Raw genomic sequence first — 22796 nt, forward strand, 5'->3', positions numbered from 1 at the left:
AGATCCCAATCTGGGACAAAAAAGGCGGTTGGAGGAAACTTGTTGAGGACTTTCAGCAACTGGGACATGACTGGAATGGTGAAAATGAACCTCGGTCCTGGGATCTCTTGAACACAGAAAGGGCTGCCAAAAACCCTTTCACTGTGGCAAACTGAAGGCCTGAAGAGGCCAGTGACAGAAGGAACTCCATCACTGTGGTGGTGGGACAAGAGATAATCAGCCTTGCGTTCCCTGCACCACACCTCAAATCTTCTCCACCTGCAGGAGTACAGAGATATAGTAGGTCTGCGTGCAGCCAGCAATAGCTCAAGTACCTCCTCTGAGAGGTCCCAGTCATATCATCATCTGAAGAGCCACGCATGTAGGTTGAGGAAATCTGGGGTCGGGTGGAGCATCCGACCCTCTGACTGGGTTAGGAGATCCAGACGCTGAAGCAACCGGTAAGGCTGACAGATGGTCAGATCCAGGAGATCGGAGTACCATGTTCTTCTTGCCCAATCCAGGGAGATCAGGATCATGGATGCACAAAATCCTCTTGAGAACCCAAGGAATGACGGGAATCAGAGGGGAGGCGTAGTGCAGACAGAAGGTCCAATCCACCAGATTGCTGGTTATTCGCGGGAATACCCAGCACCGTTTTCTGGGTATTCCCGTGAGCAAAACTGTTTGCACTTCCTGCTGGACTCTGTGGTAAACAGATACACTGCTGGTGTACCCCAGAGAGCAAAGACCTCCTCTAGGACTTCTGGGCACACTTCCCATGTGTGCGAGACTGTGCTCTGCCTGCTCAGAGCAGTCAAGGTGATCTGTCCCTGCCAGATGAACTGCTGGGACCGAGATTTGGTTCTCTCCCAACCATAACCACAGCTGAATTGCCTCTGTGCAGAAAGGGTGAGAGTGCACGCCACCCTTGCTTCTTGAGGTAATGCTTGGCCGCTGTGTTGTCTGTCAGGATGAGGACATGCTTCCCTCTGAGAGACGGGGTAAAAGCCCTTGGGGCTAACCAGATGGCCCGCAACTCCATCCTGTTAATATGTCACTTGGTTTATGATGGGATACCACAGGCTGCTCACCTGCAATTCCTTGCAGTGGGCGCCCCAACCCTTCAGGGACATATCTGGGACCACTCGGGCCTGGGGCCAAGGAGGCCAGAAGGGTTCCCCTGCCAATAGATTTCTCTGTGTGTGTGTGCCAACAGCTGAGTTCGCAGACTACTTGGCTAGACACTGAAAGGTGATCCGTGAGAGTTCCCAGATACTGGGACCACTGGTCCCTCAGGAGCCACTGGAGGGATATCATATGCAGCCTGTCCTCTGGCACTATAAAAAGGAGACCATGAGAGCCAAGAGGCGGAGGAAGGAAGCCGCTGGAAAAGTGGCGTGGTTCTGAAACAACTGCACCATCTGGGCGATGTTGCTGGCTCTCTCCTCGGGAGGAAAAGCCTTCCCTAGTCTGGGACTGCTCTGATAAACTGGAGCTAACAGGCTGTTTAGGGTCTTCAAACTGGAAAAGCATCCTTCACTCTGGTAGGGACAAGCAACTGTAATTGTGAAACAGTTCCATAATGAATTCCTTGTATGATCTGTCATTTATAACGCGCCTGTACACAAGTGTTTTTTGTACATACATAGAACTCTGAGCTCTGCAAGTAAATCAATTTTTAACCGTTCTATGAACAGGAACGAGGTTTGGTGCTTCTGGAGTCCTGCTGGTATTCTCAAATAGAACAGGCAGGCACTCACCCAATGGACTTACCAGACACAGGATGGTTAATTTAAGAAACCTAATGCAGCAACCAGTGCTCTACCCAAAGCTAGTAGTGGTGCACAGAGCATGTCAGTGGGAGGCACAAATATATTTTTCTAACTATCACACAAAATCAGTATAAAGAACAATTAAAAAGAATGACCGCTCAAAGAAGGAAAGTGAACAGTGCAAGAGAAAGGTACAGCTTTTAAATATTTTCTTTAAAAAGTTACTTTGCATGAATAATCGTTTAGCCTTCTACTGTGCAATATCACATGCTTTTGCTCCTACAAGGATGACCAGCAAAGAGCAGGGCCTGATAAACATCATTTCATGCAAACTCAAAAAAGAAAAACAAGAACTAAAATGGTAAGTATTGGGGATGCAGGTGTCCAGCCAGTGAAGAGGATCACATACCAGCTCCTAAAAACAAATAAAAATAAAAAAAACCTAAAGTGACTTTTCTAGAATCTTTTTCTGACCCCAGCAAGCACATGAAGTTGGGATGGCGGAGGAAAAAGACAGAATATAAAATAGTAACAGCGATGTCACACAATGATTATAGAGATTTCTAGCGATGTGCTAAAAAAAGCAATTTAACAGAATGTGAGGGAATGCGAGTGAGAAATCTGAGCACATGTCCATTTCAGGCAAAATCAGAGTTGAAGGCAATACTCTGGAGGGATCCACGGACAGGTTCAGACAGAAGACAGCCTTTAAACTACTCGACTTTTCTTCTGTGGCTTAAATGGTTCCTATTGCTAAGGCACTGGGGCAAATATCAGATTCAAGTGATAAAACCATAGACGTGGGCTGTATACATTGTACAATGTGTTCTTCCATGATGTAAAGCATTTACACAAATAAAATGTAAACAATAACTATTAACCCATACAACCCACTTCATTCATTCCAACACCCACCAACAGAACAAAATGTATTTTTTTTTTACCAAGAAAGGTTTTTTATTTTCAGAATGTGTTAATTGCACAAAATGTTTCCCCATTAAACATCACACTTTCTATTCTGAATGACAAACGTTAATTATAAACAAACTTCCCTCACCCACCCCCCCACAAAAAATAAAATTCACAACCTTAATCAGATCTTTTCAGCAAGAGAGAAATGGAAAACAAGCTTTATTGACAAGAGCCCATATGTGTCACTGGTCTTAAAAAAGTTGTGATACACTTAAAAAAAAATAATGATAGTTTGCCAAAACATAAAACATACAAAATTAACAGAATCAGCAATAGCCCAGACAAACCAATTCTTGCAAAGACAAACCAGTTCCTTCTTTTTCCTTCTAATTGAATCACAAACCAACTAAACACAGCTCTCATGGCCTGCTAGAACGCTCTTCCGGAGTTCCCATTCACATTTCTTAGAAGCTTAACTGGTTTTCATGATCAGAAAACAAGATAAAGGAATCATTGTAAAAAAGTCCTTATGGGCTTTATATTTCACGGGGCACCTCTTTTCTACCGACCTGTGGGGTTTTCAGTTTCTTTTCTCCATGCCATTGGTTCATTATTAACAAAATAAAAACCGACTGCCCACAGCAGGTCCATCTCACCATGATCTCACAAAAGAGTCCCCATTGCTGGCATCAATAGTTTTATGTTATACCGATATCTGTTTTTGGTAGGATAATATCATACAAGGTTTAAAAATATGACTTGTGTTGGTTCTGGCTGTGACACTCACAGTGAACGTTCCTCACTGCAATGCGCCCATCGTACCACTATCCTACTACAGATTAATTACCTCACCCATCTCCCATATCGAAGGGTCCAGGATGCTTGCATTCAGCTTAAAGCGGAAGAGAACATACCCACCCCTGAAATGTCCAGTGCCTCAAAGCGCTTCTAAGAATCAAGTTCAGAGACTAAAACAGTTTCATACAACATGGGCTAAAAAATAGCATTACAAAAATAAATAACAATGTCTGCTTAACATCCCATCACATCAGAATTGCAGTTCACTCCTTCAATGCTAACTCTCCTTTTTTTCAACAAACCTTCCAAATTATGCTTATGGTGCAATATTGTACACGAATGAAGGCCGTAATAGCATGGGAAATGAGGAAATCATGAATTTGCCTGAAGGAGCAGGATTTTTCTTTATACCAATTGTCGCAAATAGCCTCAAGCCGAACATGAATGCATGGCAGATGTTTGAGAAAAAGAAGGACTCCCTCTATTAAAAAAAATGATTGAACATACATTAGGAGCCAATTTACTCCTTGATCGAGCCAAGGGAACCATCGGTAAGAAACAACCCTACTTTCAGACAGAATGGGACGTTCCAGTTCCTATGAGGCAGTGACCAGAGAGCAGTCATCGTATATTAAAATGTTCTATCACTGCTTCAATAGTAGGAGAGAAACGAGATACAGAAAACAGCAAATCTCTGTAATGGGAATGAATTTTGATACCATAGTCTGAATTAAAACGTTATATAATAGTTAAAAGCAACAATAAAATCAGATTTCTGGGTTTTTAAATAGGCAATGCTGCAACAATTGATATACTGTGCAAGGGGTATGAATACTTGATTAACATTCGTTCCAGTGCATTTTGAAATGGGGTAACCGCTCCTTCACATCCTCCTACAATAAACCCATAATTGCCTAGAGGCCAACCCCTGAATGCAAATGGACATGCACATTGCTTTAGATCTTGTTCAATGTAATGAGATTCATTTATTATACCTCACCACAAAAAAAGAAAAATGTCAATGGGTGATTAGTCCTCACCCTCTTTCTTCCACTTGGCTCACGTTTCTCCACTTTTGTCGTCTTTCCCCCATCTGCCATTGATTGTGGTACGTCAAGCTGGTTAGACTACAGTCCCGGCGAGGCGAATCATGTAGATGAGTCTTTGGAATGTTCATTTTCATGTTTGGCTTTGTCTAATCTAGCTAGAGCATTCTACTTTGCAGAAAAGGGGTGATTTCTTATTTGGGATCAATATATGACCCCCCCCCTAACATCTTCTGCAAAAGTCAGTGTGCATTTTGTATTGAGGGGGGCGGGGGAAGGGGAGAAGGGGCAGGGGAGAAGAGGAGTTGCAGGACTGGGGGTGCCTAATTACTTTCTGACCCCGAAACCCAAGGTTGCCAACTGGGGAAAGAGGTAGAAGAGGAAAGGTTGATTCTGAAACTAGACTGCTGCAGCCATGCCAATACACAGCCAGTCACAACGGTGGTGAATAAACACTTTCTCAGCCAGATGGGGCCTGGAACAATGATCCACAGGAGGTTTCTTTGCCGTCCTCGGAAGCAGGTTGCTCACCCATTGCAGAAGGGGGTGAAGAGAGGGAGTCTATAAATATACAGAGAGCAAGGCAGGAGACAACTGCTATACCAAAACAAATATGAGACTGCTGTCAAACCATAAGCCAGGAAAATGCTTACCAAAATGACTAGGCACTGAGCACTTACCGACACTCACCAGGCAAAGTACTCTACCACCTCAGATAGGAAAGCACAAAGGATCTCTACTTACACCTTTTGCCAGAAGAACAGCCCTAAAACCTGCAGGCGACAGAGGAGGAGGGGACCCACGGTAGCAGAACCAAGCTGCTATCATACGAGGAATCTCTCGCTAATCCAACTGTCTTCCCCATACCCTTTTCACCCTTGCTTCTTCTGTATCTGGGCTTCAGCAGGAAAACCATCATTGGGCCCTTCCACCTTTTGTTGCTGGTCTCGACAGGATAGGGAGTGAGGGATCGACCGGCCAGCATTAAAAACCCAGAATGGAACAATTATAAAAGAAGAATCATGAGGGGAAGCCTAATGAATGTAGGCCCTATAAACTGCAGACATGTCGTTGTCTGATTGGTCCAATGCTTTCGCTCGTTTGTACACCTAGAAGAAAATGACAGACAATAATCAGGGTCATGTCCAGTCCTCTTTCCACATCCCTCCCCCGCCCTGCATCTCCCCCCCCCCACCGAGAGGATCAGCTCTGTGCCCTTCTTCCTGCAAAAACCCTACACTCGCATTCAAGTGTTATGTAGTATTATTTATTAGGAAGAGAGGAGGGGCTGATTGAGACGTTGCAGCTGCCTCTGGAGGATGCCATTTCTGTGATGGGGACGAAGAAGACTGCTTTGAGAAGCCCACTGGCATCCCTGTACCTTCCAAAGAGATTGCTCCAACCCACTCCACAGAACTTGAAAATCTCTCATAAGGCAAACACTTCAGCATCCTTTCCAACTATATAGTTTCCCAAGAGACCTAGGAATGCCCAACCTCTCAGAAAATACCATCATTCCAAGACTAACTGACTCCTCCATGGGCCATTTTTCGACATCCTTCCATTCAGTGGCTTGATGAACCTCATCGCGCCCCATATAAGGGTAAGGCTTCATCACCCTGGTCCATATCACACCTCTCATCTAGCTGTCCAATCTCGCATGTTTCATCCTCTACTGGTATCATCTCAGAGCTATCCTCATCCTCTACTTGAACAATCTCATATGTTTCTCTCATCACTACTTGTACCATCTGACAGCACTGCTCCTCTACCTGGGCCATCTGACACGACACCTCCCCTGCCTGGGCCACCGAACTGGGTCCCTCCCCTGCCCGGGCCACCAGACTGGGCCCCTCCCCTGCCCGGGCCACCAGACTGGGCCCCTCCCCTACCCAGACCACCGTAGTGGGCCCATCCCCTGCCCGGGCCACCGGAGTGGGCCCCTCCCCTGCCCGGGCCACCAGAGTGGGCCCCTCCCCTGCCCGGGCCACCAGAGTGGGCCCCTCCCCTGCCCGGGCCACCAGAGTGGGCCCCTCCCCTGCCCGGGCCACCAGACTGGGCCCCTCCCCTGCCCGGGCCACCAGACTGGGCCCCTCCCCTGCCCGGGCCACCAGACTGGGCCCCTCCCCTACCCAGACCACCGGAGTGGGCCCCTCCCCTGCCCGGGCCACCGGAGTGGGCCCCTCCCCTGCCCGGGCCACCAGACTGGGCCCCTCCCCTGCCCGGGCCACCGGACAGGGCCCATCCTCTGCCCGGGCCACCGCACAGGGCCCCTCCCCTGCCCGAGCCACCGGACAGGGCACCTCCCCTGCCCGGGCCACCGGACAGGGCCCCTCCCCTGCCACCAGACAGAGACCCTCCGCTGCCATCAGACAGGGCCCCCCCCCTACCACCAGACATGGTCCCTCCCCTACCTGGGCCACGGGACAGGGACCCTCCCCTACCCGGGCCACCGGACAGGACCCCTTTTTTACCCGGGCCACCAGACAGGGTACGTCCCCAACTTGAGAAATTTGACAGGAGACCTCTGCCATCTGACATGGTATCTTGTCGACATGGGCCATTTCACACGAGACCTCCTCTACTACACTCATGTGAAAGGGTACAGTCTCTACCCGTGCCATATGAAACGGAACCTCCTCTAACTGAGCCAACTGGCATGATACATCTTCTACCCGTGTGATATGGCTGGCAAGATTCTTTACAGGAAACAGCTGACAATGCAAATCATCAACATGAGCTACATGACACTGCATGTCCTCGACCTGAGAAACTTCATAGGGAAAACCCTCCAGTCGAGCCATGTGGCAAGATGTTTCCACTACCTGAGCCATCTGACATGGCACCTGTTCAGTCTGTGCTATCTGACAATGCACATCGTGCAAATGCGTTTGACGAGATTGATCTGCCACAGGAACCACTTGGTAGGGCATGTCCTCTACTTGGGAAATCTGACAGGGGACGGCTTCTACCTGGGATGCCTGGGTGCAGATGACATCAATCTGAGCTATCTGGCAGGAAGGATCCTCTAGCCTGGCAAACTGGTTGTGCACATAATCTACCCTAGCCATTTGGCAGGGTAGGTTTTCCACCTGTGCCACCTGAAAGGGCACAGTTTTCCGAGCTATGTGGAAAGAATTATTGCCATCCTCTACTTGTACCAATTCATCCGTTTCCTCTTTCTGAACTCTAACTATTTCATGTGGTTGTGTGGTCTTGATCTGGACCATCTGACAGGTTCCCTCCTCAACTTGTAACATCTCACTTCCATTATCCCCCATGTGTACTACCTGACAGGTCTCCTCTACATGTACTATCTCAGAAACCTTGTCTTCAATTTGTATTATCCGACAGTTGTCACCCACTACTTCAACCAACTCTGAGGGCCCATCCCTTATTTGTAATATTTGACATGACTCGTCCTTGCGTAACAACTCCGACATCTCGTCATCGATTTCGATGATCCTACAGGTTTCCTCTGCCACACAAACTGTCTCACAGGGTGCATCCTCTATATGTATCATCTGACAAGACTCATCTGCCATTATACGAATGGATGACTGTTGGACATGCACTAGCTGGCTCCTGTTGTCGTCTATTTGCACCATGGGAAGGGACTCCTCCATCTGACAGGTGGTCTCCATCTGTCCCATCTGAATGATCTCTTCCTTCATCTGTTCCATCTCACAGGAATCCTCTTCCACCTGTATCATCTGACAGGTGTCTTCCACCTGCACCATGTAACAGGATCCAATCTCTATTGGTGTTACTTCAACAGTTGGCATCTCCTCACGTTCTAGTGTATTAGTTTCCAACTCAACATGCATTATTCCATCACTTTCTGACTCAATATGTGCCATCTGATTGTTGCACTGTGCTACTCGTGCCATCTGTAAATATTCCTCAGCTATTCGTGCCATCTGACAGGTTTGCTCTACCCTGCAAGCCTCGGTCTCTACCTGCAACAACCTACCATTGCCTTCCTTGCCAGCGTGGACCTCTATTTGCACCATCCTACCAGCCTCTGCCTCCAATTGTCCCCTATGGTAGGCCGACTGATTTATTTGTTGCAAACAGCTATCCTCTGCTACTCGTGCCATTTGCCAATACTCCTCAGCTATCCGTGCCATCTGGATTTTTTCAACAAGTGAAAGAGCAGAAGCCCCGGCTTCTACGCGCAGTGGCATACATGTTTTTGTCTCTTGTGAAACCGTGCCAGTCGCTAACTCTACCAGTGAGACTCTACCAGCCCTTACTTCAACCTGGGGTACAATATCAATCTTTGCATCCACTGTGGTCAAATTAACAGCTTGTGCTACTACAAGGGGTAACTGAGAAGGATGTACCATCATCTGGGGAACCCGAGAAAGTTGAGCAACTGCCTGGGTGGTCCCAAGTGCCTTTGCCCCCACCTGGGGTGTCCCAACTGTCTGGGCTCCCCCATCTGCCCGGGCCTCTGCCTGGGGCACCCCAGCTGCAGGGGCCTCCAGCTGGGGTACCACAGCTACCCGGGCCTCCAGCTGGCGCCCCACATTTGCCAGTTTCTCCACCTTGGGTGCCCCAAATTCCTGTGACTCAACCTGGGGAAACTCACCCATCTGCACCTCTACTTGCGAGACCCTCCCAATCTCCAAATCTGTCTGTGCCATCCGAACGGTTGTCTGAAATTGTGCCACCTGACAAGTGATCTCATCTAATTGCCCTGTATTGCTATCCCCTTCTATTTGAGCATACTCCCAGTTTGAATCAGCAGTTTCTGTCGTAGTGCAGGCCTTCTTCACTTGTCCAGTTTGCAAAGTCTCCTCTGCTACTTGTGCCATCCAACACATCTCATTTTCTACTTCTGTCATCTGACAGTTGTCCCCCTCTACTTTTATAACTGGATAGGTTTTATTTTCCACTCTTGCCATTGCACAGGGCTCCTTTCTCTCTATATGTACCATCTCATAGTTCTCTTCATCACACGGTTTCCTCCCATAAATTCCCTTAATCTCTTCCTGTTCCCTTACATATATTTGATCTTTTTCACATAAAGAGGTACTTTCATCTTGCACACGTTTTTGCATACAAGCAGCACCTGGGTCTGTCAATGAATAGGTATTTCCATCTTCATGCATCCCTTTGCAGGAATTTCTGTTTATCCTATGCCCCACAGAGCAGGTTTCCACTTCATTCTGTAGACTCTCACAAGTTTTCTCTTCCGGTTGTCTCTTACAGGTTTCTTCTTTCCCAGGGATCTCAATGTTCATTTTGCATGCCTTTTCTTCTGCCATTGCCTTTTTGGCTTCCCTCTCAAAGCCTGGTTGCCTTATACATTCTAACTTTGAAGAATTCTCTTTTACCAATTGCATCTGAAAGGTCATCACTTCCTTTCGTTCCAACTTTGTGCCCTTTCGCAGTCTCAAATCACATGTTTCCACCTTTCCCTGTTCCATTCCACAGTGTGACTCCCCTCCTTGCTTCTCCTTACCAACGTTTCTCTCAAAGGTCGCAATTCTTTCGTCTTTCTTTGAAGCTGCCTTTATATGACCCTCATCACAGGTGTTGGCTGTTCTCGGCTGCTTCTCATTTGTCTCTTTTCGATGGACTCTGTCACAGTCTTGCTCCTCAACCAGAGTCCTTTCAAATTGAGCTACTTTTTTCTGCAGCATCTCAGATCCCCCCTGATTATTTTCCTCAAAGGTATGTTCTTTTAGCTGCTTCGTCTCAGATGCAACTTCGTTTTGTTCCTTTCCACCAGAGGTAATTTCTTTTTGCTGCTTCAACGTCAAGGTGTCTTGCTTTTGCCACTTCACCTCAGAAGTCAATTCTGTTGGGTGGGTCCCCTCATAGATATCCTCCTTTATCTTGCCCACACATATCTCCTCCTGCCTATCCCTCCACTCAAAGGATTCTTGACTTTGCTTTTTCACGCTGGTGCCTTCCAACTTTTCATGCATTTCGTAGGCTTCCTGCTTTGACTCCCATTCACAAATCTTCTGACTAACCTTCCGGTCATGTGTTCTATGCCTTGCCTCCAATTCTAGTGTTTTCAGGCTTAAGTCACACTCACTGTGCTCCAGTGGTTCATGCCGGGATGCCGGTTCACAAGTAGTCTGTCCCTGTTCAGGCCTTCCATCCCTCTCCCACCTTGACTTCCCGTCACTGCTCTCCTGCCTCAAGTTCTCCATGCTGCTCTCCCCTCTAGATTCCCCCAGGCTGCTCTCTTCTATAGACACCCCCATGCTGCTCTCACCTATAAGCCCCATGTTGCTCTCCCCCTGAGGCCCCCCCACACTGCTCTCCCCCCTCGACTCTACCACGCTGCTTTCCTGCCTCAACACTCTTTCATGACTCTCCCGCTCATACGTGTCCCGTGTTGGCTCCTGCTCATGCATTGGATGCATTGATTCCAGCTGTCGCCTCAGCTCACGCCTAAGGATTTGTTTCCTCGGTTCCTGGGTTTCCCACATCAGCTCAAGCTCCCTGGTGTATCGGCAGAGCTCTTTCTCATGGGTTCCTGGTCTTGGCTCGGATTCATAGGTACCTTGACTTGACTGTTGTACATCAATCTCCTGCCTCAGATCTTTCTTGTGGGTTTCCATTCTCTGCTCCCTCTCACAACTGGCTTGCTTCAGATTTGCGTTATCCTGGCTCAGAAAGTACTCGTGGGTCTCCTGACTCAGCGCTTGAGTCTTCCTCAAAGAATCTTGCTCAGGACCTTCTTTTATCTGGTCTGGTTCACAGGCTTCATGCCAATGCTCAGGTTTCTTCTGCATGCACCCCATCTTGAGGGTCCCCTGAAACAACTCCCTTTCATAGGTTCCCTGCTTACTTTCATGGGTTTCCAGCTTCTGCCTCAAACTAGCGGTTTCAGGTCTCTGCTCCCTCCCACATGCTTCCTGACTTTGTCCCTGGTCACAGGTTCTAAGGATGGTCTCTCCCGGAGGGGTCACCTGTTTTACCGCACTATTATAGGTCACCTGGACCAGCTCATCATCACAGGGGCCTAATATCTCTTCCCTTTCAGGAGTTTCATGTTTTTGGTCATTCTCACATGTCTCTTCTTTCTGCTCCCTATTACATGTCCCTTGTTCTTGGTCCCCATAACAAATCTTTGAGTCACCCTGCTCACCATCAAATATAACCTCCATCTGTCCATCTCCAATGTCTATTGCCTCCACCCTCTGCTCCTTGAGATCGGGCACTTCCTGACTTTGCTTCCTATTACAAACATCATCTAACCCCAGATTCAGATCACAACGCACCTTGTGCTGCTCCTCCCCATCATATAACTGTTCCAGCCTATGTTTATTATCAAAGCCTTCAGCCCTTTGCTGTTGTGCATCACAAGTCTCCTCCAGCCTATGTGCCCCATCACAAGACTCCACTGGTGGCTGTTTATCATCAGTCTTCTCCACCCCATCATCGACCTCAAACTGCAGCTGCCCATTACTGGTCACAACCGACCTCTGCTTCAAATCACAGGTCTGTTTCTGCACCCCATCAAATGACAGCCCTGGTCTCAGTACAATCTCAAATGCATCCCTGTCCTTCCTTTGCTCTCTTTCACATGTATTTTCCTCTTGTACGTGTATCTGCATATCCTTTGCTGGTGCCCTTTCTTGAGACGCCTGCATCATACCCCTCTCAAACATGTTCTCCCATGTCTGTTCCTTTGTATGCATCTCTTGCCATTCCTGTGTCAAGGAATTCCTGCAAGACCCATGTTCCTCCAATCCCACAACGTGCATCTCCTGATCCTTACCACAAGCCCTATTTACACTTGCTCTGTGCTGGATTTCTCCCTTCCCATTCTGTGCCAAGCTACTGTAACTCTGTGCTTTCCGTGTCTTCTTACACATTCCTTCCTCTCCTCGTTCCCCATCACAGGCCACCTCCTCTCGTCGTTTCCTTTTGCATGTTCTCTCCTGACTCAGTTTCCTCTTGTGGGTCCCCTCCTCTCTGTGTTTCCTCTTGCAGGTCTTCAACTCTCCCCAAGCCCCCTTGCAGGTGGTTTCTCCCTGTCCCACCCCAAAAAGCTCAGATGCAAAAAGTCTCTGGGACACACAGGTCCTATTGTAGTGGAGATGTGGAAGGTTTGCTACCTCATTAGCTGCAGCTGCCATCGGAGTAGGGTGGTTCACAGAATCGCCAAGTGCGATTGCTAGCCTCAGGTCCTTCTGTATATATTTCAGATATAAATCTGGTTTAAAGTTCCCTTGCAGAATATCTGTAAAGAAAGAAAACAAGCCACTTACGTTAAAATAGAAGATGAGATTCAAAATCAAGCATGCTTTCCAGTATTCAAACCACCTAATGGCTCAAACTTCCATTTCAACTTCAAGAGACCCTTTAGGATGTTCAAGAACCATTTAATTAATTCTCAAAAGAGAACTGCACACAGCGCACATACTTCTGAAATCAAAACCATCAAATTTAACCCATTTATTTATTTCAACATTTATATAAGCACACCAAGCCCAAAGGCATTTAGGCGCTGGTTACAATCAGACAAGATAGCTGAGGAATAGGAGGAGAACAGGGAGTGGGCACAGGGGGAGAGAGGGCAGTCTTAGTTGGAGAGGTAGGTTTTGAGATTCCACGTGATCTCATGAATGTGTGGGGTTGAAGGATTCTTCCATCCAGGCCTCTCGTACTGGAGGGTGTGTACCCTGAAATTAAAGCAAATCCAAGCAGAAAAAAATCCACTTTATGGAGATTACAGTACTTAGTCCTTGCTTTACGTCATTCACAACTGATTGGTTAAGCCTGGACTGTAGGCTGAAAGAAAACAAAAGCTGACCAAAAAGATTGATCTCACTTTAGGTAATTTACAATGGGCTGGGATGCACAACAGTCATCCACCCGTAGTTTACAACAGGCCACGGATTCCAAAGCATTATGCATAACAGCCAGTAGAATGGCTTTATAGTCCCATTGAGGGAATGGATTGTTGAATGAAATGATCACCGACTCATGGTAACGGGCTGTGGCCCTACTTCATAGACTAGGCTGTAGCGGGGGCCGTTAACAAAGGTCCCTGGGAATTAACCACCTGGTACAGACTGTGGAGCCAGTGATTATTGCTCTTAGCAACCAGGCTTTACCTCCCAGAATGCTACCAACAATGAATTTGTTTAAAATAGTGGGTCATGGCAACGGTGCAACCTGTTGTTTCAAACAAATACTCAACAGGTTATGAGCAGAGCCCTTCTATTTTTATGATGGCCTGCAGGCATGAGGTGAGTGGTGCAGCAGTGAAACAACACCTAGAGGTAAATGTGGGGAGAAGGTGATGGGTGGATGCTAGCAGTAGTGAGCCTGGTCAGAGCATGGGCTTGGATTATTAGATTCAGTTCACATTCTGAGCAGCCCGATTGGCTGCCGCACCATCCATGGTGCTAATGGTGGATACCCATGGGTACATGAAGTAACCCATTGAATGCCTTTTTGAATGCTTACTTATTTAAACAGAATCTGAATGCCTGCACTAGTAAGATATGATATTTTATTTGTATCGCGCTCATACACAAGTGTTACAGAGCGCGACAAGGCAAGGGAGGGGAGGGGAGGGGAACAAGGGAGGACGAAACAACTATCTTACTAGGCCCAGTGACATTGAGCAAGGGATGAAAAACAACAGCAAGTTGGCAAGTGCAAGGTTAAAGCAGAGGCAAGGGGTGTCTGGTAAGTGCAGGTAAGGGGACAGGAATAGTTTCTTACCTGTAACTCCATTTCTCCAGCATGGGTATCTTTCATGGATTCACATGCTTAGAATATTCCCCGTCGTCAGACTGGGACCCCTCGGTACACATATATAGCCTTTTTCAAAGGAAAAACCTTCGACACTTTTGTGTCCTATCTACGTCCTTCTAGGACCCGCCTACGCATGCTCCGCAGGCCGTGCTAGTATAAGAGGCCCGCCCCCGCGGCTCCCCTTCAGATTTCGGCCCCTCCAAAGTAGGAAGGGTTAAATTTATCACATACATTACATACGGGGAGGTTGGCGGGCGCATGTGAATCCATGAAAGATACCAATGCTGGAGAAATGGAGTTACAGGTAAGAAACTATTCCCTTCTCCAGCATTGGATCTTTCATGGATTCACATGCTTAGAATAGATTGTATAGCAGTAACGCTTGAGACGGCGGTGAGAATGTAATGTAACAATATATATCCTCACCCTACTACACAATGCATATCTCCCGTAGGGATAAGTTAAGTCATATAACATTGCCCACATAAAGTAGATCGCCCTTAAGAGGGTAGATAACCGAATCTCCACAGGGAAGAGCTTACCTTACTGAAACAAATGGCGCAGGACAGCTCTTCCCATCTGCACCTCGTCTGCATGCTGCCTGGCAAAGCAGTAGTGGCGGGTAAACGTGTGGGGCACTGACCATGCCGCCGCTTGGCATATGTCCGTCAGCGGAATCCCAGCCCATAACGCTGTTGAGGAGGACATCGACCTTGCAGAATGAGCTTTAGGATGTCCTTGCAGTGGCCTTCCGGCCTTAGAGTGACAAAAAGCAATCTAGCCAGTCCCTGTTTAGAGATTGCTTTTCCTCTCGTTGACGGACCATATGCGACGAACAGTTGCCGAGTAGCCCTGATGTCTTGTGTACGATGTAGGTAAAATTTCAGGGCCCTCTTAACGTCCAGTGTATGAAGAGTTTTTTCTGCTGCCGATGATGGAGTGGCGAAGAAAGTAGGCAGAACCACGGATGAGTGTTTGTGGTATACCGTCGGAACCTTCGGGACGAACATAGGGTTAGTTGCCAGGACTACCTTGTCCTTAAAGAATCTTAGGTAGGGCGGGTCCACGACCAGCGCTTGTAGTTCCGAGATACGTCTGGCTGATGTGATAGCTATCAGGAATGCCAACTTCCACGAAATGAATTTTATGTCGGACGTGGCCATAGGCTCGAAAGGCGGTTTCATCAAGCCTGCCAACACTGTGTTGAGGCTCCACGTCGGGGGAAAACGTTTCACCGGGGGAAATGCTCGAAATAAACCCCGCATGAAGTGTTTTACCAGTCTGTCACTGAATAGAGGAGACGACTGCCTCTTCCTTGTGAACCTCGAGATGGCTGCCAGGTGTACCTTTATCGACGAGGGGGACAATCCCTTTTCTGCCAAGAGGAGCAGGTAAGGTAGAACTTGTTCCGGCGTCACCAACAATGGTTGTAGGCCCCGTTGTCCTCTACACCATTCACAGAATCGCCGCCACTTATAGGAGTAAGATTTGTTAGTAGAAGGGGCTCTAGCCGCCTGTAGAATTTTTTGGCAATCCTCTGAAATGTCTAAGGCGCCGAACTCCGAGAAGTCAGGAGCCAGGACGTAAGGTTGAGACTGTCCGGATCGTGATGCCACACCGTGCCTCTGTCCCGGGATAGAAGGTACGGGACTTTCGGAAACGCTATGGGATGTTCCAGCGATAGATGTAGGAGGTCTGAGAACCACGGTTGCCTCGGCCAGTATGGTGTCACTAGAATCACCCGGCAATTGTATCTGAGTATCCACTGTATTGTTTTCCGTATGAGGGGAAACGGGGGGGAAAGCATAGAGGAACATGTCCGTCCATGGGAAGGAGAACGCCTCCCCCACCGATCCCTCTTGGGGCCATCTGCTTGCAAATTGCTCGCATTTCTTGTTGTCTTTGGTCGTGAAGGCGTCCAGAGGGGGGTGACCCCATTTCTCGAACTCTTTCCTCAAGTGACCCGTGTCCACTTCCCACTCGTGTATCTGGGCCATGCTTCTGCTGAGGGAGTCGGCTTGGCCGTTCCTCACTCCTGGAAGGTGATGAGCCACGAGGGAAATTTCGTGTTTCGATGCCCAATGCCATGTTTTCTGGGCTTCTATGGAAAGAGTCCTCGATCGTGTCCCTCCTTGTTTCCTCAGATAAAACATGGCTGTTGTATTGTCGGTCAGTATTCGCACTCGCAAACTCTTGATGTGTGGTAGGAACGACTTCAAAGCCCATTGTACCGCTCTGAGTTCCAGTACGTTTATGTGTAGGAGTGACTCCGTTGGAGACCAGCGACCTTGCGTTTGGAGAGCACCCATGTGCGCTCCCCATCCGGTTAGGGACGCATCCGTAACTATGGTGCTCTGAAACTCCGGCTCCTGTAGGGGCACACCGTTGCTCAGATTGTGGGAACTCTGCCACCACTGGAGGGTCCGACGTAGCTTGTCGTCGTCGACGGTTATCCTGTCCGACCACGATCCCTGAGCCTGTGTCCATCGGTCCGCGAGGAATTCTTGGACTGGCCTCATGAATAGTCAACAGTTTCTCACCAGATGGATGCAGGATGCCATGGCCCCCAGGACCGAAACATACTTTCTCACTGAGATCCTGGTGTTCCGCCGTAGCCGGGCCGCTTGTTGAATGAGTCTTGAGGTCCTGTCGAGGGAAGGTTTCACCAGCACTGAGTCTCGAACTGTGCCCCCAAGAATACCAGCGTTCTCGATGGCCGCAGAGAGGATTTCTCGAAGTTTATGGCGAATCCTAGTCGTTGTAGAAGCTGCCTGGTGGCTTGCAGACTTGTGTTGGTCGACGCTGGGGAGGATCCCCTTACCAGCCAGTCGTCTAGGTATGGGTATACATGGTGGCTTTGCTTCCTTAGCCAGGCAGCCACTGGAGCCAGGCATTTTGTGAACGTTCTGAGGGAGGTCTTGAGCCCGAAAGGAAGAACCGTGAATTGGTAGTGAGTTCGCCTATTACAAAACGTAGGAATTTCCTGTGTTTCCGACACATTGGAATATGGAAATAAGCGTCCTGTAAATCCAGGGACGCCAGGAAATCTCCCTTTTGAACTGCGCGGATCACTTCCTGCAGAGTGAGCATCTTGAATTTTAGGCTCTTTAAGGACTTGTTGAGATCGCGTAAGTCTAGAATAGGACGTCATTTGCCGTTCGGCTTTTTTACGATGAAGTATCTTGAGTAGACTCCTTGACCTCTCTGTGATGTTGGAACTAATTCTATCACGCCCTTCGCTAACATGAGTGTAACCTCTTGTTGCATTACCTTCATATGGGACTGAGTGGTGAACGCAGGTGGAATTTGCAGAGGGTTGTGTTTGAATTGCAGAGTGTCCGTTTCTTATGGTGTCTAACACCCATTGGTCCGTCGTTATCCTTTCCCATTCGTCGACATATGCTGAGACTCTTCCCCCCAGAACGGTGCGTGGTATGTCACTGCTGATCTTTATTTTGCTTGTCTCTCGACGACGATGGGTATGATGGTCGTTTTCTGGAAGACTGGAAGTTTCGTCGACGGTTAGCCGATTGTGAGGCCCGTCGGTATCCCTGGGAGGGGTAAGCCGATCTGGCAAAGGATCTGTCTCCAGAAGAGAATCTCGAATTACCTGAAGCCCCTCTAAAGGGACGAAAAGACTTGTAACTTCTGCCACTCTGGAGGGCACCCAATGAACGTGCCGTGTCCGAATCTTCTTTCATCCCTTTTAGGGCCTCGTCCACCTTCTTGCCGAAAAGAAGGTCTCCCTCAAAGGGCATATCTAAGACCTTGTATTGCACCTCTGGCCTGAGGTAGGTACACTTAAGCCATGACTGTCGACGCAATACCACCCCATTGTTGACTTGCTTGAAGCCTGACTCAGCGAGATCCACCGCGATGTTTATTGTGTGATTTGAGGCTTCCTCACACCCTCTCGGACCAGTAGCATCGCCGCCTTCCTCTGTTCTTCTGGAAGATGATCAAGCAGCGGAGCTAATCTGTGCCACATCTCCCTATCGTATCTGGCCACAATTGCCAGAGAGTTTGCGGCCTTTACTGTGGTCGCTCCCACGGAGAGCACTTTCTTGCCAAAGGCATCTTGGCGTCTCGCCTCGTTCTCAGGAGTCGTCGTGCACTTGTGCTGTGCCTTTGCCTTCCTCGCTGCTGCCGCCGACACCACTGAGTCCGGTGTTGGTTGGGAGGATAAACACTTGGGGGTAGACTCTGGAGCCTTAAACTTTTTTTCTAGGCGTCCTTTCACTGCTGGTTCCGAGAATGGGTGTTTCATTGTCTGCAACCCCTCTTTCCATACATGGTCCAGTATTGGTATCGAGAACACCGACCTCCTTCTCTTGCCCATGTGGTCGAACAAAAAACAATCCTGTTCTTCTTGGGACAGACCAAATTCTTTGCATGCCTTCTCCATCATAGAATGGAATGACGCGATGTCGTCCGGAGGGGACGGGTGAGCTGGGCTTCTGGGGTTTTCCCAACTCCGCCTCTGACTCCCAGGTAGGATCCCTGGAGGGGGATAATGAGATATCCGACATGGCCCCCCTGTCGGACTCCGAATCTGGCAGCTCACCTTCCTCCTGTGCCAGTGTTGAGATTGGCGTGCGTGGGTGCGTCGGTTGACGGGACGGGCCCGGCTCGTCGACGAGTGACTGTGGCAGGCTTGCCTGGGGTAGTCGCTGGTCCAACGACTGCAACAAGGACTGAAGCGTGGACAGAATATCCAACGACAAAACCGATTGAGGATTGAGGAGAGGGGCAGATACCGGTGTAACGGAGGCCCACGTCGACGACTTGTCAGCCGCTCGTAGCCCTAGGTCTGCTGGGCCAGCAACTCTCTCGTTCTCGTCCTCCGAGGACAGCAACATAGCTTGTTCTTGTAGCAAAGGCTCCGGGGGGGTCGGGTCAAAGACTTCAGACGCCATTGTCGACGGGACGGTGGATGCCCCCTGTGCAAGTGGTAGGGAGGCGGTCGATGACTGGACCACCGTCGACGACGAAGACTTCGCAGGTGGTTTTGGCGGTCCCGCCTTCTCCACACTGTGCCCGTTTTTACTCGACTCTCGACTCGTGGTCGATCTGTGATGATCGCCAGAGGAGGATTTCCTTTCCTTCTCATGCTTTTTTGATGAGAACGATTTCTTTGCCGAGGAGTCTCTAGTGGAGTGACTTCCAGACGACTCTTTTTCAGACGGTCTAGATTTCTTCGCCGGCGGTTCCGACGAGGCCGCTCGGCGCGATGTTTTCGCCGACTGTGTGGAGCCCACCTCCGAGGGGGGGTATGCCCCCGCTCCATCATTCAGCCATGCCACCAGTCGTCGGTTCCGGTCTTTGAGGGTTTTTTGAGAAAACCCCTTGCATATGTCGCAGGTATCCGCCGAATGGTGAGGGTGGAGGCAATATATGCAGTCCATATGTCCGTCCCCCTCGTAAACCTTTTTTAAGCCGCATGTCGCGCATGGACGGAACAGAGCTTTACCTGACACAGAGGACATTATTACTCGAAATCCAATGACGCAACCTACTACAAAACAGTAGGACAACACGAGGAGATCCCACTACTTTGGAGACGGTTGAAATCTGAAGGGGAGCCGCGGGGGCGGGCCTCTTATACTAGCACGGCCTGCGGAGCATGCGTAGGCGGGTCCTAGAAGGACGTAGATAGGACACAAAAGTGTCGAAAGTTTTTCCTTTGAAAAAGGCTATATATGTGTACCGAGGGGTCCCAGTCTGACGACGGGGAATATTCTAAGCATGTGAATCCATGAAAGATCCAATGCTGGAGAATGTAGGGCTACGGATACAGACCCAAGTGCAAGGGTTGTCAGGAGGCAGTGTGTGTGTATGGCAGGGTGGGCAAGGGCCTGGGCCAGAAAAATCAGAGGTTAGCCAGGTGCCCGGTGCCAAAGCAGACAGCTCAGCAAGGGAGAGGAAAAGCAAAGGCAGTAGCAAAGAGGAAGGTCTTGAGGTGCTTCCGGAATCGAAGATGGTTCTCCTCAAGTTACAGAGGCAGGGAGGCTGTTCAAGAGGGAGGCTCCCAGCCAAGGAAAGAGATCTACCCCCAACTCGCTGCTTGGATAAGCAACTGACCCTAAGGGAGTTTGAGGAGGAGGAGCGAAGAGCTCGAATAGGAAGGTATTTACATAGGGAGAGTTGAAGGTATTTTGGACTCAGGCCCCAGAAAGCCTTGTGGGCAATGCAAAGGGTCTTGAATTTAATCCTTGCAGCCACTGGGAGCCAATCTATGCAATATAAAAAGAACAGACTGTCCAAGTAAGCCTTTAAGCAGAGTTCATGTTCTTCTAAGAGTCCAGTTGCAAAACCATAGCCACTTTCTTTCATGTTGCATGTTTTCGTGAGCAAGTATCAGGTGACAATAAGTTAACTTTTCAGCAACAAAATGCTCTAAAACTCAGCGATGGAAGAGCTGGGTAAAGAACGGCGATCCCTTGCTGAACCTTGTGAACCTTTGGAAGGGACTGAAATGTGGCTTGATAGGGGAAGACAGCATAATCAAATGAGTCAGGGCTAAAATTGAGAGCCATAATGATTTTCTAATTCTTATCTGTTCCCAAAAATCAGAGACAAAAACATTTGCAGGGTATTAGGACAGTTACATTTGCCTGTCCAAACTATTTTTGGTGGTCATAGGGAATATATCTTATCACTGAAGGGTTTGAAGAAGACATATTTGGTGAAAACTGAAGCATGCTATTCAATACTCGAAGCGAAAGCTTTCGGAAAAATGGAAATGAAGCCAACGGGCGCAGCTCGAGCTATTTGCACTGCTGATGACGTCTACGCTCTACGGTGGCCCTTGAGGGACAATTTTTATTTCTGAAGCAGCAAAGCTGAAGATACGAATATCAAAGATGAGGAATACGTTGGAGGACACAATCCATTTGAAAGACCACTTTCGCCCGCATGCCCCAGGCCGCATCCCCCCCACCCCCCCAACTTATCTTGTAGGCGGAGCACTTGTGTGCACCGCCGAGTGCCTTTTATCCTTGTGCCGTCAGTTCCTTCCACTCACATGCTGACGCGGCAGGGTCCTTTCTTTTTTAATCACTGTATGCCATGCTTACCCTAATGGATACCCCTGCATCCCCCGACTCCCGTTACTGCGCTTGAGCTCAGTAATGGGAGTCAGAATTTTCTGAATAAGAAAAACCGCAGATGGTCGCAGTAATGGTCACATATTGGTACGATCCCGTCAGAGGGACGTCTACTGAAGTCCCCAAGCCATTGCAATCAGTTTTTCCTCACTTAAGAGTATATGGCCCATGGTTGCTCATAAGGTTGTCTGGATAGTGGTGCTTTTTAAGCACCCTATTTTGGCACTAGGTATTATATCATTCTACATTGGTTTTAGTTGAGTAGGCTAGTGGCAGCTGTAATTTATTTATGGCATCACCAGGGGTGCAAGCAGAGTTACTTTACTGGTAACCCAAAGTATCTTTTTTGTAGGCATCGGGGTACCAATGTGTTCTTCTCTTGGATATCTTGTTTTAGGGGCTTCACTTGTTCAGGGAAAACATGCAGCAAGCCTAAAACAGCTATTATGCACAGGTGCGCTCTTTGTGAGCCCAGCCATGCATCATCTATAGTAGTTTGATCTGGTGGAGATCAGTTCCTGGACCTAGACTGCTAATTAAACATCCTGAGGAGGGTGGTCTGGAGTGATTGGTGGTTTTAGGGGCCTACCAGATTGGCTGGTTGTCAAACCCTTTGCTTTTAACCCATGTGTCTGATTGGTGAGATGGTTGGTTTAGCAAGAGTGTGGCTGTTGGATGTCCTTCCTGGGCTTCCTCCGACCTCCGTCAGGACTCCATTGTTGGCTGGGCCAGGCTGCCTGTGCTGGGACGTTTTACCACAGACTTCCATTGGTTCCATAGTGATTCCCCACCCCCTGGTGAAGGAAGCCGCTTTGGCCTGTAAGGACAAGGAGACTCCCATACCCTGCCTCATATGCTCTAGTCTCCTTTCCTCCATACTGCATGGGCTTCCCTTCCTAGGGATGGGAGACAAACTTTTTCACCAGAAAAACATTCTTCCCCTTTGAATTTAGAGACGCACAGGGGTGCGGCCCTGGGAGCATGCGTTACTCTGCCCACCGGCGCCACACCGACAATATTTAACATTGGCTAATGACACCAGTATTATTAGGTGGGGAAGATGGTGGGACGTATGGAGGAAAGGAGACTAGTCACTACGGTGAGAAACGTATAATTACTGTTACGTCCTGTTCACTTTCCTCTATACTGCATGGGCGATACAACTGAATGCAGCCCCAGGGTGGAGAGGAGACCCAAGTTCCTTAGAACCGCCTGTTCGAAGGCCGCGCCTCACTTAGAGCCGGCGTCCAAACAGTAATGCTTACAGAAAGCCGAAGGGGTGGCCCAGGTGGCCGCCCTGCTTATGACTCGCCACGGAACCTGCTGCTGGAATGCGATGGCCGTGGCTCTGACCGTGTGTTCATGCATGTTGGCTAGCAGTGGCTTGTGTTGCCCTTCATAGACCTCTAATAGCCGCAACCATCCACCGTGCAATAGAAGCC

At 48.8% G+C, this 22796-nt stretch overlaps 1 protein-coding gene across 1 annotated transcript in view; it reads right to left on the bottom strand.

Annotated features, from left to right (window-relative positions):
• Nucleotides 1–4419: 4419 nt before the first annotated feature.
• GLYR1 (glyoxylate reductase 1 homolog) overlaps nucleotides 4420–22796 on the bottom strand; it is a 713235-nt gene continuing 694858 nt past the window's right edge. The window contains exons 15-16 of the mRNA XM_069646033.1: nucleotides 12598–12722; nucleotides 4420–5619 (exon numbers count right to left, since the gene is read on the bottom strand). Coding sequence (XP_069502134.1) covers nucleotides 5545–5619; nucleotides 12598–12722 — 200 coding nt within the window. The 3' untranslated portion in view covers nucleotides 4420–5544. The remainder of the gene's footprint in view (nucleotides 5620–12597; nucleotides 12723–22796) is intronic.

Source organism: Ambystoma mexicanum, chromosome 2p, assembly GCF_040938575.1.
Source record: "Ambystoma mexicanum isolate Mex_15411 chromosome 2p, UKY_AmexF1_1, whole genome shotgun sequence".
Taxonomy (NCBI): Eukaryota; Metazoa; Chordata; class Amphibia; order Caudata; family Ambystomatidae; genus Ambystoma; species Ambystoma mexicanum.